The sequence below is a fragment of the Netta rufina genome (genome assembly GCF_964035555.1).
Source record: "Netta rufina genome assembly, chromosome: 8".
Classification (NCBI taxonomy): Eukaryota; Metazoa; Chordata; class Aves; order Anseriformes; family Anatidae; genus Netta; species Netta rufina.
This window is the reverse complement of record NC_140131.1, coordinates 20,428,194-20,444,126: the sequence shown is the minus strand read 5'-3', so window position 1 is coordinate 20,444,126 and position 15,933 is coordinate 20,428,194. Positions and strand designations below refer to the sequence as shown.

Sequence of the window (15,933 nt, the reverse complement as noted above, 5' to 3'; positions counted from 1 at the left end):
ACACCGAGCTGAATCTTAATGGGCACTAATCACCAGTAGAACTTACAGTCCTCTCCATCTCCAGGGCTTCTCCGGGGAATCAGGGATTTGCTTGCGACATGGAGGTGCCTGCTAGAAGAGTTTATGATGAACTCCAGTGGAGTTCAATAGCCCACTTTTCCTCTGTGGCTTTATTATTTTTCTTTTAAGTAAATTATCTCTCTGCTGTGCTGCTGAGACATCTTTGGTTTAAAGATAAAATCATAGTTATAATTCTTTCCTCCCCTTGTGCTATGAAAGGGCAATCAGTTACAACAGGGTTAGCAGGTTAGCAAAATATGCAGCACACACCTGAATAAGTCTAATTTAATACATAAGCCACCTCATATATTATGCACTTTTTTATTTGTGCAGCTATAAAAGTAGTTTGCCCACAGGAGGTATGTCACTGCCCCAGTGAAGTGTAAACATCACAAGATGGCACAGGAAACACCATAAAATTTGCTTCTTTTATTTATTTTTTAAAAAACTCTACTTGCTTGCTTCCCAGAGGCATTGTGCAGATTAATTAGCTCATCTTCATAGACCATTTTGCAGATGTAAAGTGCTATGTAAGTAAGTACTATTGCTGCCTGATGGAAAAGAAATCTCTTGAGGTCTTGCATGGAAAAACCCAATATATAACTGACAACGGATTTCTTGCCCCATTGTAGCCTTCTTAGCAAGCTCTGCCATCTTCACCCAGAACTAATTATAAGGAAGAAAATCCCCCCAAACTTTGCATTCTGGGGCAGCAATACAAACTTCTTCAGCACCGTTTCTGCAGACGTACGAACACATTTCAATACCTGCAGGGACACTTCAGCATGGGCAGCTCAGATGTGCAGATGGAGACGTGCCAAAAGCCACAACAGCAACCCTTAATGCCAAAATAAAAATACACGGATTCACAGTTTCCAGTGCTCTAAAAAGAAGATACAGGACAGCTCACTTATTATTACGGTACATTACCAACCAACACTGCCTGTCCATATATGTTTGTTACGAGCAACTCTGATGTAGAGTTACATGAAGAGAGTACATTGGGAAGAGAGGAAGGTAGGAGAAAAGACAGGTTCAGGCCCCCCAGAAACAACACATGAAATAAAAGCAAGGGAAATAGAAGTGGCAGTTCCATTTTTTAAGCTCCATTAATGTAAAAATGTGATGGTTTTACTAGTCTGACTAGTGCACTTACTAAAACTGATCTCTTTCTTTAAGTTCGCTGGAAGAATGACTAGAGTAGCCCTCCATAACAACTCCACATTTTCCCCATCTTTTGTACAGGCTTGTGCATCACAGATTTTGTGTTTTGCTTGCTTCAAAGTTTGGACTATAAGAAGATTACAGACACATGAACGCTACAGAAATGGATGAACTTGTAACAATGTGTGCATAGCCAGAGAAAGATAGGGAACTTAAGGCTGTGCCTAGGACAGAAAAATGTGCAACCCTAATGAAATAGTTGTCACAAGCAAGGCATGAGTGTGCTGTAACTACAAGCCCTAACTGCAATGCATGAAGACATACCAGAAGTAGTTCAAGTAACAGCAGCTGTACGAACGTGAGAGCACAGCACTCAGCAGTGGCAGAAGTGGGCTTCACTGTGTGAAGTCAAACTGATTCTCCTGGAGGGCAGATAAGACAGAACCAGCACCAAAAAGGGCGGTAAAGCAGCGATACAGAAGTGTACACACCCCCTGTTCTGTGAAGAGAACTTAGTATATTTAATTTCATACAAACTTAAAGCTAGGTGCATATAATCCGAGTTCATAAATATTTGCATTGACAAGTATTGCCATCAGCGCATGCTAAAGCAGTAAACTGATTAGCAACTAGTACTGTAAATAGAAGTCCGAACCAGATTTAATTACACCAGTGTTTTTTTTTTAATTACTTTAACAGTTCAAATTAACTGTAGAGAAGACTTCAGATAAGGAAATTCAGGTTGTAGGAAGATAGGTTAATTTTCCATTAAGTGTTAAGTTGGTTGTTACTGAAGGAAAAAGGAATGTATACATGGTTGGGTGAAACGTAATTACTTTTTGCCACAAGATCAAACAACTATAAAAGAGAACCTACAAAATTTAACAATGCACAGTAAGTTCATGCATGACTTAAGGTAGATTTCTCTACGGAATTTCATAAATATTTTTCTTACAAAAGCTAAGGAAAATGATAGCTTCCTTTATAACGAACTGAGGTTTGATTAGAACACACTCAACAAACGTGCCAAATGGTCCAAGAGCTACCATTTCGTAGCAATTAATACATTGCACAACATGCTGTATTTATAAAGTGCTCTTTGTGCTCACACAACAAAACTTTAAAATCTTCTAAAGCAATTTCTTGTGTGTGCTGGAAGTAGCGGGCAGGAACATAAGGGATTTCCAAGAAAAAAAAAAAACTTAATGGATTGTGTGTCAATACTAGAGAGTTAAGATTATTTGTTCATACCCCTATTAATTTCTGCTCTAAAAAGGTTTAAGAACTGAACAGATAAAACTTGCTTCATGACAAAACTTGGCTTTCAGCACAGATGATCTGTGTCCAAGGGAATAAAGTTTCAGCAGCACTCAGAACAAAACAAAATCCTCTGGCTTCTCTTGGGTTTGACAAGAAGAAAAAGACAGCAGCTTGGCAATTTTCTGTATACAAATAACTCCAATTGCCCAGGGGGAATGTCACTGAGATTTAGGCATCCTGTTTGTTATATCTAGCCTCCCTGGAGTTGGTTTTAATTTCAAGCAGAGTTGTCTAAATTCTTCATCCTTCCGAGGTAGGCAAATTGCACTGTACATAGCCCAAATTTCAGATTACTTCAGGGCTTTTCCCAAAGTTTCCTAACCTCTTTTTGTGGATGCTGAAGATAGCAGGCCACTTTCCACATACCGCGTGCTTCCTCGTGTCACTCACTGGTTGTTTAACAATGCCCAAAAGCAGCTGTATTTTACAGGAGGCTTTTTAAAACGCAACTTGTAGTTTGCATGTATTTGAATTTTGGGATATAACATGGTGGGTAAACAATGTTTTCTGAAGAGGGATGAAATTTTAGAATTTCAATTGATATCAGCATAGATCAGTCCCTGTTAAACTTACCCAGTAGTGACAGCACTAGCAAATTGATCCAATACACCAGAAAGTAAACCAGGCGAAGGATTAAGGCTTTAGCAAACCTTGCTTGTGCTATTCCATGAAGTGAGGGCTGCAGATCTCACAAAAAACTCACACGGGAGTTCTGGCAATGCTCTTGGGCTAGGACTGAGGTGCCATGCAACAACAGGGCCGTGTGGCTAAATGTGCACGGTACCCACCTGTGGCATAGGGAAACACAGGCAGCTCTTCGGCCACCAGGGAGCCGTGTCAAGCCACGCAAGTGCAGAATGGTGCTCACTGCCCTGCTCTCAGTCACCTTTCAGCTGTTAGGAACCTTTCAAGGTAGATTTTTGACACAAATGGCTTAAAGTTCAAAAAATGAAGAAGATTTTTACATTTAAATTAGCACGGGGTGCTAATTTAAATGTAAAAGCAGACAGTGATAAGTCTGATCCTTTAGGCTCCTGGATCTGTATACAGGAAGATGCGGATCTCTCTCATACGTTTATTTGTGTGTGTATATACAAACATGTTCATGCAAGCACAAATCAGGCAAATGCAAAGAGTTGCAAACAAGTCAGCACAGCCGAATCTATCTTCCCGCCAGGAATAGTGCTGCGGGTGTGCACACAACACGCACATCCTTCCCCTCAGCCTGAGAGCTAAACCCAAAGCCCCTATTCTGCATCCCAGCCATACAAGACAGTTGGCAGGAGATGGTTATTTTGCACATAGTATCACAGTGAAAAAGCAGACAGTGCTATTGGGGAAATTCTTTCATCAAGACACAACACAAAACTGTAAGCCTGTGATACTGGAAGCTAGTAAACTGCATTTCTTCAACCTCACTTTCTAACAGATAGGCTTTATAGGCAGAGTTGGGTTAGGGAAGGTGAAGGGAAAGCCCTCTTTCCAACACACAGTTTTGCTAGAAGTTAGTGTAAATCTGTTATTCCAAAACCCCACGTACTTCTTAAGTAAATCTTTACTGAACATGTAGGGATTGGTGCATTGCAGATTTTTTCATTGACCAGGTCACAAATAATCTCTGTTCTTCCAAAACAGACCGTCTCCCCCCTTTCCCTCCCAAGCAGTAAACCTTTTCAGGTCTTTATCCCACACCTCAGCACACCAGGACTGCACTTATGCAGTGTTCACAAAGTAAGTCTATTTATTCTTTCATCAGAAAGTATTTGTTCCAGCTGGAACATACAGAAAGCAAGGCTCAGCTCTGATTGCTTTAGTTGCAAAGAACCTTGTGTCTTAGAAGCAACAGTTACTGAAATAACCCTGGAAATCTTTTCAGCTAATGTCTGTTCTCTCCTGCCAAGTTTTTACCTGAAGGAAGAGCACGGATTGTGTATTTCCTTGGTGCAATGATCCCCACGTAGGAGGGCTCAGCAGTGGCTTGCAGAGCTATTTACTGTAAAGAGGTGCACGCCAGGCAGCAAGGGAACTAGAAGACACTTAACTGATCTTCTGTTGCTCGCTCCATTTCCAAGTCTCTGGACAGAACCTTTTAAAACAGCACTGAGGCAGATTTCTGCACATCTTTCAGGTCACCTGATAGCTATGCAGCATGGATCTGGCACCCAAACAGACTAGTGCTTCATTTTCATCACTTCTGCCCTTTTTTGCCTGATCAGAGCTTTCTCTAAGTTCAGTGGAATTTTTTTACTGAAAAAATACGCTTGAGCAAGTGGAAAGGGGGTGATTATTGAGATAAAATCTATCAACTGTGCAACTAAACCAGAGGATCAAGAAGTTAAGTGTAATTTTTGAAGCTCAAAATTTCCTCTTCACTAAATTTCAGAATTGTACATGTAGCAGTGATAGTATACTAGGAAGGTTGTGATCAATATAATTTCCTTACATGTGTAAATATTTCTGTATTTTTTATATACATACAATATTTCTGTACATAGAAGACATCTCTGAGACATCAGGAAAGTCAGGATGCCTAGTTTCCTAGATATTTGCCCTGACCTCCCAAATGAAGCATACATTGAAATACATCGGAAGCAGCCCAGTCTCCTTCCCTGTATTTTTAAGAATTGCTGGACCACCTCCAAGTTCTCAACATCCTTCTCCTACTGGTGGGCCTGAAACTGGACCCACTATTCCTGGCACACCAACTGTGCCGAGTACAGGAGATCACACAAGTGATCTGTTGCCATGTTATTGATTGTAACAAGCACTGAAGGCCTGTTGGCTCCCTGATGAAGAGATGGTGACTCCAGCCCAAAAGTGTGGAAGATGAGCCACAGAGCTATGCAAGGACAAGCAGACCCTGGATATACTGAGCTGACTGAACAGAAGCTCGTAAAAGGCATAAGGCTTGCTAACCCAGACTGCCCTCAGTCTTGGTGACTATTCTCTTGCCTACCAGCAAAGAAACTCAAATGTATTTCCAGGGAAAAAAAAATAAAAAAATAAAAACAGAAACGTGCAGTTCTAGAAACCTGTCAGCAACAAAGCTAGTTGAAGGAGTCCCTGCCTCCTCTCCTCTCACCTTTGGCTGCATGTCTCTATTGCAGAACCATTCCCCCAGTTGTGCTGACACAGCTGTCCACAAGGCAGTGCAATGAAGTAGCTTGAAGAATAACTGCAGAAATAAATGATCGCACAGTGCAAGGAGAAAAACATACTCACTGGCATGGTGGAAGGGAGGTGGAAAAAGCCTAAATGAGTGTTACTGCCAAGGGAAGTTTCAGTCAGACCAGTGCTCTATGCCAGAGCTCCTGATCTACACTCCAAATTAATATTGTTTACAGCAATTACATCAATGAAGGCAAGAACCAGCACACTAGCATTCATTGTGCATTGAGGGTACAAATGAAATTTTCCAATTTTTCAGACCAAGTGACTGGACAGAAAACAACATTTCTCAATGCTAGTGACTCAAGGTGAGGACAGAACAAAGATTTGCCTTTGACCTGCTTTCAGCAAGCGCTTGCAGTCTTTTCTCAAGAGCCCTTGTGTTCAAGCAGTCAGAGATGTGACTGAGAAAACACAGGGTTAACTCGTTTCAACAAGTCAAAGTCTTCCTTTTCTTCTCAGATGACTTCGCCTCCAAATATAAAAAGAAAATCCATTTGCATCAACATTAGTCCTCTGAATCATTAGCCCTTTGCAATCCATTTGCATAAACATTAGCATCAGAGAATCTCAAAAAACTCTCTCCCTGATGACACATTTTCCTAATAATTTAAAAACAATTAAAAAAAATCAATTTCCCCACTCCCAATCTCTCCTGGTATTTTCACATATGCAGGCAAAAAATCTCTTACTAATGCCACAAAGATGCACCCAGATGCCAGAATCAAAACTTTCCCTATGTATTCTCCTTAACAAGTCTCATTTAGCGTGAGCAGGTGGTGAGAAGGAAGCAGAGTAAGAGAGAAGAGGATTATTTTAGGAAAGGAAGCAATAACTGTGTTACTAGTCTGTCGAATAGTATGAATGGTGGAAATCTGAATCACGCTTTTACTGTATGAATGGTTAATTCCAATATGCTATTATCAACAAAGATCCTCTACAAAGGATGCAATCTCCCTAACAAAAACCCATACACCTGTTAAAGAAGAGGAGGTTCTGCACCAGAAATGTTGGCAAGCACAACGGAAGGACTCGCTTGAGTGAGGTACCGGTCTCTAAGGCCCATATCACACCTCCACACTTCATTTAAAAATTAGCCCATTGAAAGTAATGCTTGAAAGAAGAAGGAAAGAGGCTGTCAAACCGGAGTTAGGGATAAATTACAGCTACATTTTTAGCTTCCCCGAAAGGAAGCACTTTTGACAAAAAGTGCTGCCAAGACAAAACCCTAGCAAGCAAATGAGATATTTAAGAATGCACCTACTCACGCTCAGTAAGTATTACTACAGTGATGGAGATTACGTACCAAGGAAATTTCATGGCATACATTTAACAGAGAACTGGATTACACAACAGTATGTACAATGTCCCTTCCAGACAGGAATTAAGAATTTCAGCACTAGAAGCAGTCTCTCTACTGCCCGCAAGCAGAGGGCGAGCACCTAAGCTAGTAGATGGAGAGTGTCCTCTGGAGTATTTTATTTTTTCTTTTAGATGATCTTACTAGTTCTCCCTATTTAAACAAATCGCTTTCTATCTTGTGCTTTATCTGTTTGTCCACCCCTCTGGCTCTCATGGAGGGGTGACTGCAGTGGTTTCTGCCTGCACAGAAGGGATGGCTCAGCTGCTTCTCTGGCAGCTGCTGACCCATCACAAATTACAGCTTACTGTACTGAAGTATGTGGAAATTGGTGCCTATCTTAGTACACAGGACTGTAAACCATGGTGGTTCAGCAGCTGCCATACAAACAGCTGAGCCAACCCTGCAGCAAGGGTAGAAATGAAAGAGATGGCAAGAATGACTGCAACAGCCCTTGAGTAAAGCACACTTGACTTAATGTTGACCTCTGGTGAGTTACACGTCTCTTGCTTCAACTGCTCTGCTGTAACATGGGTAGTTTCACTCCCACACACTTCCTAGGAATGGTGCTACAAGGATATGTGCCCAGTGCTATAAAGAATGCCACAATTATTTGCAGAATGGGTACTGTTGTTAATTAAGCAGAGCCCCAGAAGTACATGCACTGTTCGAATTGCTCCATTAAAAAAAAAAGATTGATCTGATACGATACTCTTGAGGTTTTACAGAAGATGTAACTAGTGCTAGAGATGAAAAGAAATTCCATCACCTTATTTTTATTTTTAAAGCACAAGAGGTATGGCAACCTTACTTGGAAAAAAGCCTCAACAAATCATCCTAAGACGCACTGTCTGCCATTGCCATGTCATGCACATGCTTCCCAAGGACAAGCTCGATATTCTTATCAGCTCTGCATGGCAATTTATCTACTAGATATTTCATCAGCCTCTGCTGTGCAGAGCTCTCTTGTTTTTCAGCTTTGGTGCCCATTCCAAAGTTATTTCAGTCTCCTTGTTATCTGTACTGCTGGTGATAGGCCCTGGCTGCTACCATCCACTTGTTTCTCTTCATAAAGATGCTCAGCAGTTTCCTGCACCGGTTTGTCCTCTGGTTCAACATTTTGACACAAAGCTACTCCCACTGCTCTATCAACCCACCTTCTTCCACTAGCAGGGATTCTGTAATCATGATAGGAGACATTTCTAACCAGGATGTGAAGACAAGGGAACGTTACCGAGGGTGCTGCAATCAGGTTACACACAGCCAGCCCTCCCACTTACTCTCATCACTCCTCACAGTACGGGCATTGCTCCATTTCTCTGCAGCTCCATCCTTCCTCCCCACCCACTGCATGCCCCTTTCCTTCAGCTACAAACTTCGTTGACGTCTGTATGTGCTCCTGTTGCAGATCTCACATGGAGAAGACCGTGTGGATATGGGTTTCCCTTGTACTTTTAATAGATTCCTGTCAGACATACATCAAGCAGCACACCGCACCGATCTAAAATTGCAGCAAAATACACAGCAATGCGCATACCCAAAGAGCACAGTCATCTATTCCCTGTGGCAATTTAAGAAAAATGAAGAAGGTTACAAGGTCACATTTTAAAAATCTAACACTTAGATTTCCAGCTATTCAGATGCTCACTGAAGTCTATAAATTCTTCCCCACATTTTTTTGCACATGGTATAGAAAAGGAAGGCGCTTGAATCCCCTGGATTGTAAAGGTCTTTCTAGCTTGCAAAGTTGCAAATCACATCCATTGCTGAGCGCAGACTGGCTGCAACGTGATTCCCCACTCATCTCACTAGCCTTGCACCTGGGAGTAGGTGTTTTGCCTTTAACACAACATAAATGTGTTACATGATGGTTTTATTTCCAAAAAAAGAATTAATATTTGTTTGTATGGCAAAACAAGATGATCGTTTAGAGTTGCATTTGAAATGCCACAAACAAATACAGTAAGAGCTATGTTTACATCTTTCATCCTCAAGTATTTTGCAATTTTCCTCCCTAAATCACTGACCTGCCCCCTTTCTTCTCAGACTCCTAATCCATGAGTCAAACAAAAACAAAAAACACAACCCTATCCGCCTCCCCAAATAGGGAAGAGTTAAGTAGTGATATTGGCAAGTATAACAAGTAAGTGCTACCCCCTTGCATCTGTTAATCAACTATCTAGAAGAGTGGGATTTTCTACGTTTAGCCTCACAGAACTTTCTCTTTAAATGACTTGGGTGCAATATACTTACAGAATAACATTATTTGGCATAAAATGCAGATGAGCCTGTGAAATGAAAAATACCTCACCTGCTCTTCACCTCTGATAACAATGTTATCACGGCTGTTTTACTGTTCAGAGATGCATAATTGTTTTTTTGTCATAGCTCCCTCTCTCCCAAGATTAATATTCTACAGCTAAATTAAAGAAGAATTGCTCCTAGACTCTATCAGTAGCTCACAGCCTATGCCTAGGCAAGTTTCCTGCATGAGGTGGGAATGGAAAGAACTCCCTCGTGCATGGCTGCTGCCTCCCCTCACTCCTCCTTGCTTCTGCCAAGAGCTGGAAATATGCACTTTTTTATGCAGCCACAGGTAGGGTGGAAAAAAGAGGGGAGAAAAACCCTAGAGAATGGGGTCAAAACTAGACTTGGGAAACCACTTCAAGAGAGCTTTTGTCTGTCATTTTAGTACCTGCCCTTTCTTTTTGCTTTCCTTAGATTTCAACGTGTATAATTATAGCCAGCAGCAGCAGGCAGTTGATGGTTCTTTTAGGAACTGCGCCCTGAACAGGCATGAGGTATGTCGGAGAAAAACCTGTTATCTAGTACTTGATACTAAAATATGAAGCAAAGGAAATTCCAGAGACACTCAAAAGTGAGGTAAACCATAACAACATAACAGTTCTAAAACAAACTGTGGAGCCACCTTAAAACCACCAGTAAATGTTGCATTCCTATTGACCTGCGTTCAGCAGCTCTCAGCCACACACCTCGGGGCTGTGCAGTGAATCCTTCACTCACAATCACAAACCTCCACACGTGCTGCAGCAGCCCAGCTCCTCTGACACCCCCTAACAATCTCAGTGACGTCGGGACAAATCCTGCTGCCTAAGTCCCTTTGAAGGCAGGCATTTACAAACTCCTCCGTGACCTCCACCGACACCAGGCTGCAGCGCGACAGACCTCAGCAGGCTCCTTTGCAAGGACGCTGCCTGGGAAGCGGCGCTGTGCGATAAGGCGTGCGGCTAGAAATCAAAATCAATCTGTTGCGGTTGAGATTTCCACTTACCCAGCTTGGCGGCCCCATCTGGCGGGTACTCGGGGAATTGGCCCTCGGAGGGCACGCTCACCGTCCGGCGCAGGCAGCGCCCTTTGGTGGCATCCTGCGGCTCCTGCGCCCCGTCCATCGGCACCTGCGTGAAAAGGATGCCGACAGCTGTTAACGTGCCATCTCGTCGAGAAGTTAACTTTCTGCTGATCTGGTAATAACGTTCAGGCTAAGCTCGGCGTGGCTGGCCTTATCAAACAATCCCTGAGAAGAGGTGGACTTATGGGCGAGCACCGGAGCATTGAGCAGTGCTGGTGCACAGCCCGCACAGGACTGCACGCAGGTGTGCAGCACCCTGCAACGCACAGGGATCAAGTAACAACAAACCAACCCATCTGAATAACAGGGCAGTGCTGCTTTGCAAAATCTGTTTCCCCGTGCCGGACCCATTGCTACCCTGTCTTGCCCACTAAAACACGGGGAACTCCGAGCCAAGGCTCCTGGTTGCACGTGAAACTCAGGTTACAAAAGCAATTTTTCCAGTCTCTGCACAGCCATACTCACTGATCAGCTGCAGCATGCCGGAGAACGGGCATTCAGCTGGTGACATTGGCCACATCAAGAAAGGGAGCACCTTCTAAAATTAAGTCAGTCTTCCTAAACACAGGACCTCACAGAAGGGTCTACAAAAGGCTGGGGGTCCCAGCTGCAGAGAGCTCTCAGCACACAAAGTTCTGTATGCAAATTCTCTTCAAAAGTAGTGAATGTCTAAAAATCTTGTTTCTCATCTGAAATGTTGGCAGCACTTGACCCCTCAGGGTTTGCTCCCCCCTTCCCCTCTGCTTTTAAACACCTGCCTGGCTGATGACGTCTGTCTAGAGAGGTGCTTATGCTGCAAAAACGGAGAGAAATTGAGCTACCTACCACTACAGCTGCAGGGCATTCAGACAACAACCAACAGCTCTAAGAGAGCCCAAGCAATGCAGCCTCCTTGTTAAACAGAAACAGAGCCTGACCTACTCCTACCCCAAACAGGAAAATGTAAAAAAGGGATTTGAGGGGTAAGGAAGAGAACCCAACTGCTTTGCAAATTTATACGCACAGCTTTGTGCATCCTGATTTTGTTTATGTGATCAATTGGAGCAGCGGTCACTTTGCATACAGGAACACGGACAGACAAAAACTGCAGAGAGCTGCCTGCTCGCTACAGCATGAACCACACAAGCCACTGGAAAACTTCTATCCTTTGCTTTACCCTTCAGAAGAACATACAGATTATTCCAAAAGACAACAAAGGTTATCCAAGTTGGTGAAAGAGAGGACAATGAAGACAGAGACTACACGGAAAAAGGGTGTTTCCAGAAGGGAGCAGAAAAGCTCTTGGCCCATGGTGACCATCCTTGCCTCTGCTGGGTCACTGGCAAGGCCAGCGCTGTGCAGGACACCTCTGTGTGCCCCAGGACACCCAAGAGGGTGTCTCCAAGAGGGACCAGAGCTGAGATGTGCTGGCTGACAGCAAGTCCAGATGGTGCTTCCACAATGCGGCACCAGGAGAGGACACTGAGCGGGGAACTGGGAACTTCTGAGCCTGCCAGTTACTCCCAGTCAGCCATGCCCTGCTTCCTGCTGGCCTGCCTGCTCACTGTGGTTATGCCCGGGGCTGTGGAGGTCTCTGCACACTCACAAATTACTGTTAGCCCCGTGCTGGTGGATTACTGGACCTGCTGTTGCTCTGCTCTGGCTAACCGGATGACTGCACTTCTCCTAACAACACAGCTAATAGTGCTCCTGATCTGTATTTGTCACAGCACTGTTATTTTGAGATGACTTGTCTAACCCTAAAGCTGTCTGCCCGGGGTCTTACCACCTCCCATAACAGCCCGTACCCTGGTGGGGCTGCCCTGTGAGCCCAGACATCACCTGCGGGAAAAAGCCCAGGGGGTGAGGGAGAGGTGCAGCAGCCAGGGGCTGGAGGCAGGCACAACCCCTCGGTCCCAGCACGCTTCTAGTGAGGACATCGGCTCTGACGTTCCAGCCGTGATGCATGTCATGCTGCAATTCTTTTCAGACAGCTCTGGAAAAAACACAACTTGCAGCCTGAGGAATAGAAGCCCCTGTCATATTTCCTGTGCTGCTTATCCTTTCATATCTCCAAGCATCTCTGAAAACAGAGTATTAATAGCAAACAAAAAGATATTATTCATTTGTACAGAAGGTTGCAGAAGATGTATACGATACTGTACTATTTTAGAAACAGGCTGCACTACACTGGCTCTCACAAACTACTTCTGGCATTTCCTGACTTTCAAGCACTTAGCATTCTCATAAGGTCATTTTTAATGCTATTTGTTACTATGCCAGTCTATTTGTCTCCTTCCAGCAATGCTCATTTTTTAAAACAAGTTTCCCAAATCCCTGGTGGTTACTCTGTGAAGGCTACTTTCTTCACCGGTAGATTTTTACAGCAGGTCCTTTGCTGAATGATAGCCGGGTGAAGCCCATTAGGAAGTTAAGCAGAGACTAATTTAGTTAGTTTATGCTACACTCATTCAATCAAGATCACAGATTAGATTTTCAGTTTTCATCTGGAGACGCCACTTAGTCTTATTCCCTTCTACATGCTGTTCTGCTGACTGCCTGGTCTGTCTCTCCCGATTTCCTCCAGAGCACTTTTTTGGGGGATGCTGCAAGCCATATCTCCGGAACAACTACGAGCAGGCACTTCAGTACCTCTGGGACCTTGCTGACACAGGACAGAAGCATTCTTTTAATCCAAAGACAAGAAAAAGCTGCTAGCACCACGCTGCTACGGTGTGTATAGGGATGGTGACAACAGCCAGAACACTACAAAGGCAGTTTTTTGCTGCTGGGGCGAGGAGGAGGATGGTGGCTGGGGCTGCACTGTCCTTTGTGCCCTTGGGAAAAGCAAACAGGCAGACGGTGTCAAAAACAAACCTACTTCTGCATACCAGAGATAGGATTTATCTTCAAAGAGGACTTAGCCATTAGCAGGAAGAGTGTCCGAGGGCTCCAGTCCTAGCTCTGAGTCACGCTGCCTTTTGTACTTACCATTTGCCCAGACTGGGAAAATGCAGTTGGGCTGCACCCTAAAGTAGGTTCGTTGGTGTAGCAACGTTCACCTGGTGCGACACAGCAAAAGATTGCATTTGTTGGTGTGTTCACAAGGGCTTGAGAAACACCTACTACTGTGTATTTGATTGAAGAATTGTGTAAACTGCACGAGGAAGAACAACACTTTCGTGCCACATGGCTCAATCTACGCCTGCACACGTACAAACAGCCCACGATTCCATCGGTGAGATTAAAGTAGCAAAGGAGCCACAAAACTTAAGTCTGACTTAACACTGCAATGTTATTTAAAATAACACACCTCCAAAAACATAGTCTCAGCCTGCACTGACCATAAAAACACGTAATCCCAAGCCTGCCTTGCTGCTGTTCGTTGCTCAGTGCAAGACCAGCCAGCTCTGAAAAATCCAGCTCCACAAATGTGGAGAGCGAGCCTGGCCAGCAGCGCTGCACCTCTGCGGACTGGGTGCGTTTCTAAGCCTGTAAATAAACCACCCTGGGGTACGTCAAAGGGATTCACAGATCGGATGGCACTCAAAGGCAAGTGCACAACCAGACGCTGATGTATCGCTGTTTGCACAGCATCTGCCCGCCCTCCTCCAGCCCCTGCCTCCCCAGCAGGCATCTCAGCCGTGGAGCAGAGGACAACAAAGTATTGCAAAGACAGGACTGAACTGCAATTTAGGCTCCCACCTATTTTCTCTGTACAGCTTTGTTACCTTGGGTTTTTGTTCTTTGGCCTGCCAAGACTTCACCGACCTGGGAGTTGCCCAGCCCTGAGCTGATCTGTTGCCAATTTGGACAATCTTCACAATTTTGATCACTGGCCATGTTCCTTTGGTTCTTCGGATTTTCAAATTTTAATGAGGGCAGGTTCACAGCTCGGATTCTCACCTCTTGAACAGCATCACAGCTGACCTGCCACTGAACGTGCTTTTTAAGTATAAACGCTGTATTTGGGATCTTGAGCTTGATGATGAAGAGATTTCAGAAGAAACTGAGTAACATCTCCACGAGCATTTAATGCCACTTAAAGGCAGAGTAAACCGGTCTCTTTAAAAAAAATAAGTAGGCAGAAAGAAGTTTCTTCATTGCAGATAGATTTTTTCAGACTGGAAAGACTGATTTATGACAAAAAACCACAAACGCTTGAGAACTTGCAGCCTCTTCTGAAATGATAATCAATAAGTTGGGAATCGCATCAACAAACAGATAATGGAAAGCTCTTCACTTCAATTCTTACCTTCCTTGGGGACTTTGGAAAACAAACAAACAAACTCATTTGGGAATTGAAGCAAATCTTTTCTTATGACTGAGTTCAGCTTTGACAAACTCGCACTTACACGCCAGCCAGACGTGCTGTAAATGCCAATGTGACAAGTTTTGCGGATGGCATGGGGCGCTTCTGGAAACCTCCCCTGGGGCACCACTCACCACTGTCTGCTCTTGCTACGAGCTCTCGGGAGCATCGCTGTCACTCCACGACCGGTGTCAGTCGCAGGAGATGGACGAGTGCAGAAAACCCACCGGAGATGTCCCGCTGCTGGCCTCTGCCTCCAGCACCAGTAAGAAGCCAACCTTGTCATGGAGAATGGTGACTGCAGATCTTAGCTGTACTTTGCCCTCGATTAAAAATGCCTCTCGATCCGATAGAAAAATGAGGGAAGTGTGGGAAGGAAAATAAGAGTCTAACACAGCGAAAAGTGATTTTCATCTCCGTTTGCAGCTGAACACAAAATTAAAAGATTCTGCAGGACAGCAGCCAAGTTACAGACAATGACTAACTAAAAGGCAGCCCCAAACCAGATGCAGCCATTTGTCACATCCCTCGTGAAAGTGCTGTGCAATGGATTATCTATCTGAAACCACTGATCAGAGCCACTGACTCATTCCCTTTTCCTGTTTAAATGCTGCTGTTTTTTGCAGCCACGTTTTCCTGTGTCCTCTTTGAAAGTATGTCCTCACCGCTCTTCCCTATGGAACACGTTTCAGCAGCGATGAAAACATCGACACCTTCCTGACAGTGAGAAATTTCCTCATAGGAAAAAAAAAAAAAAAAGGCAAAAAAAAAGCTGATTTGTAAGTGAATCAGCCCAGACCTGTTCTCCTGGTCTTAGAAGGTGTTGCTAGATATTGCCACACCATGAGATGTTCTAGTAATTGCACTGCTCCTGTCACTCGAGACTCCTTATGTGCCAAGTCGTCCCTCATGTCACTACAGGGGTTCATTTTCTTTCTACTTAATTTTTGGGCCTCCATCTCTTCCCTTTATTAATAATCTCCACATTCCAGTCTCACCTATTTTCATTGTATGACAAGGTGTCAAGAAATTAGTATTTATCTACGCTGCACAAGTTGATACTCTCAGGCTATTTTTGTCTAAGCAATTACAGATATTTTTGGATCACGTTGTACCTTGAAATTTCTCTGAATTCCAACCTACAGTTGGGCTTGCACAGTGCAAAATCTGTCTGCACACAGTCCATCCAAACTGCCCTGT

The 15,933-nt window shown here is 43.9% G+C and overlaps 1 protein-coding gene across 3 annotated transcripts in view; it reads right to left on the bottom strand.

Annotated features, from left to right (window-relative positions):
• The window catches only part of RASAL2 (RAS protein activator like 2), a 174,783-nt gene that overhangs the window by 80,524 nt on the left and 78,326 nt on the right, over positions 1–15,933 (bottom strand). For all 3 annotated transcript variants that reach the window (XM_084291410.1, XM_084291411.1, XM_084291412.1), the window contains exon 3: positions 10,365–10,488. In XM_084291410.1, coding sequence (XP_084147536.1) covers positions 10,365–10,488 — 124 coding nt within the window. The remainder of the gene's footprint in view (positions 1–10,364; positions 10,489–15,933) is intronic.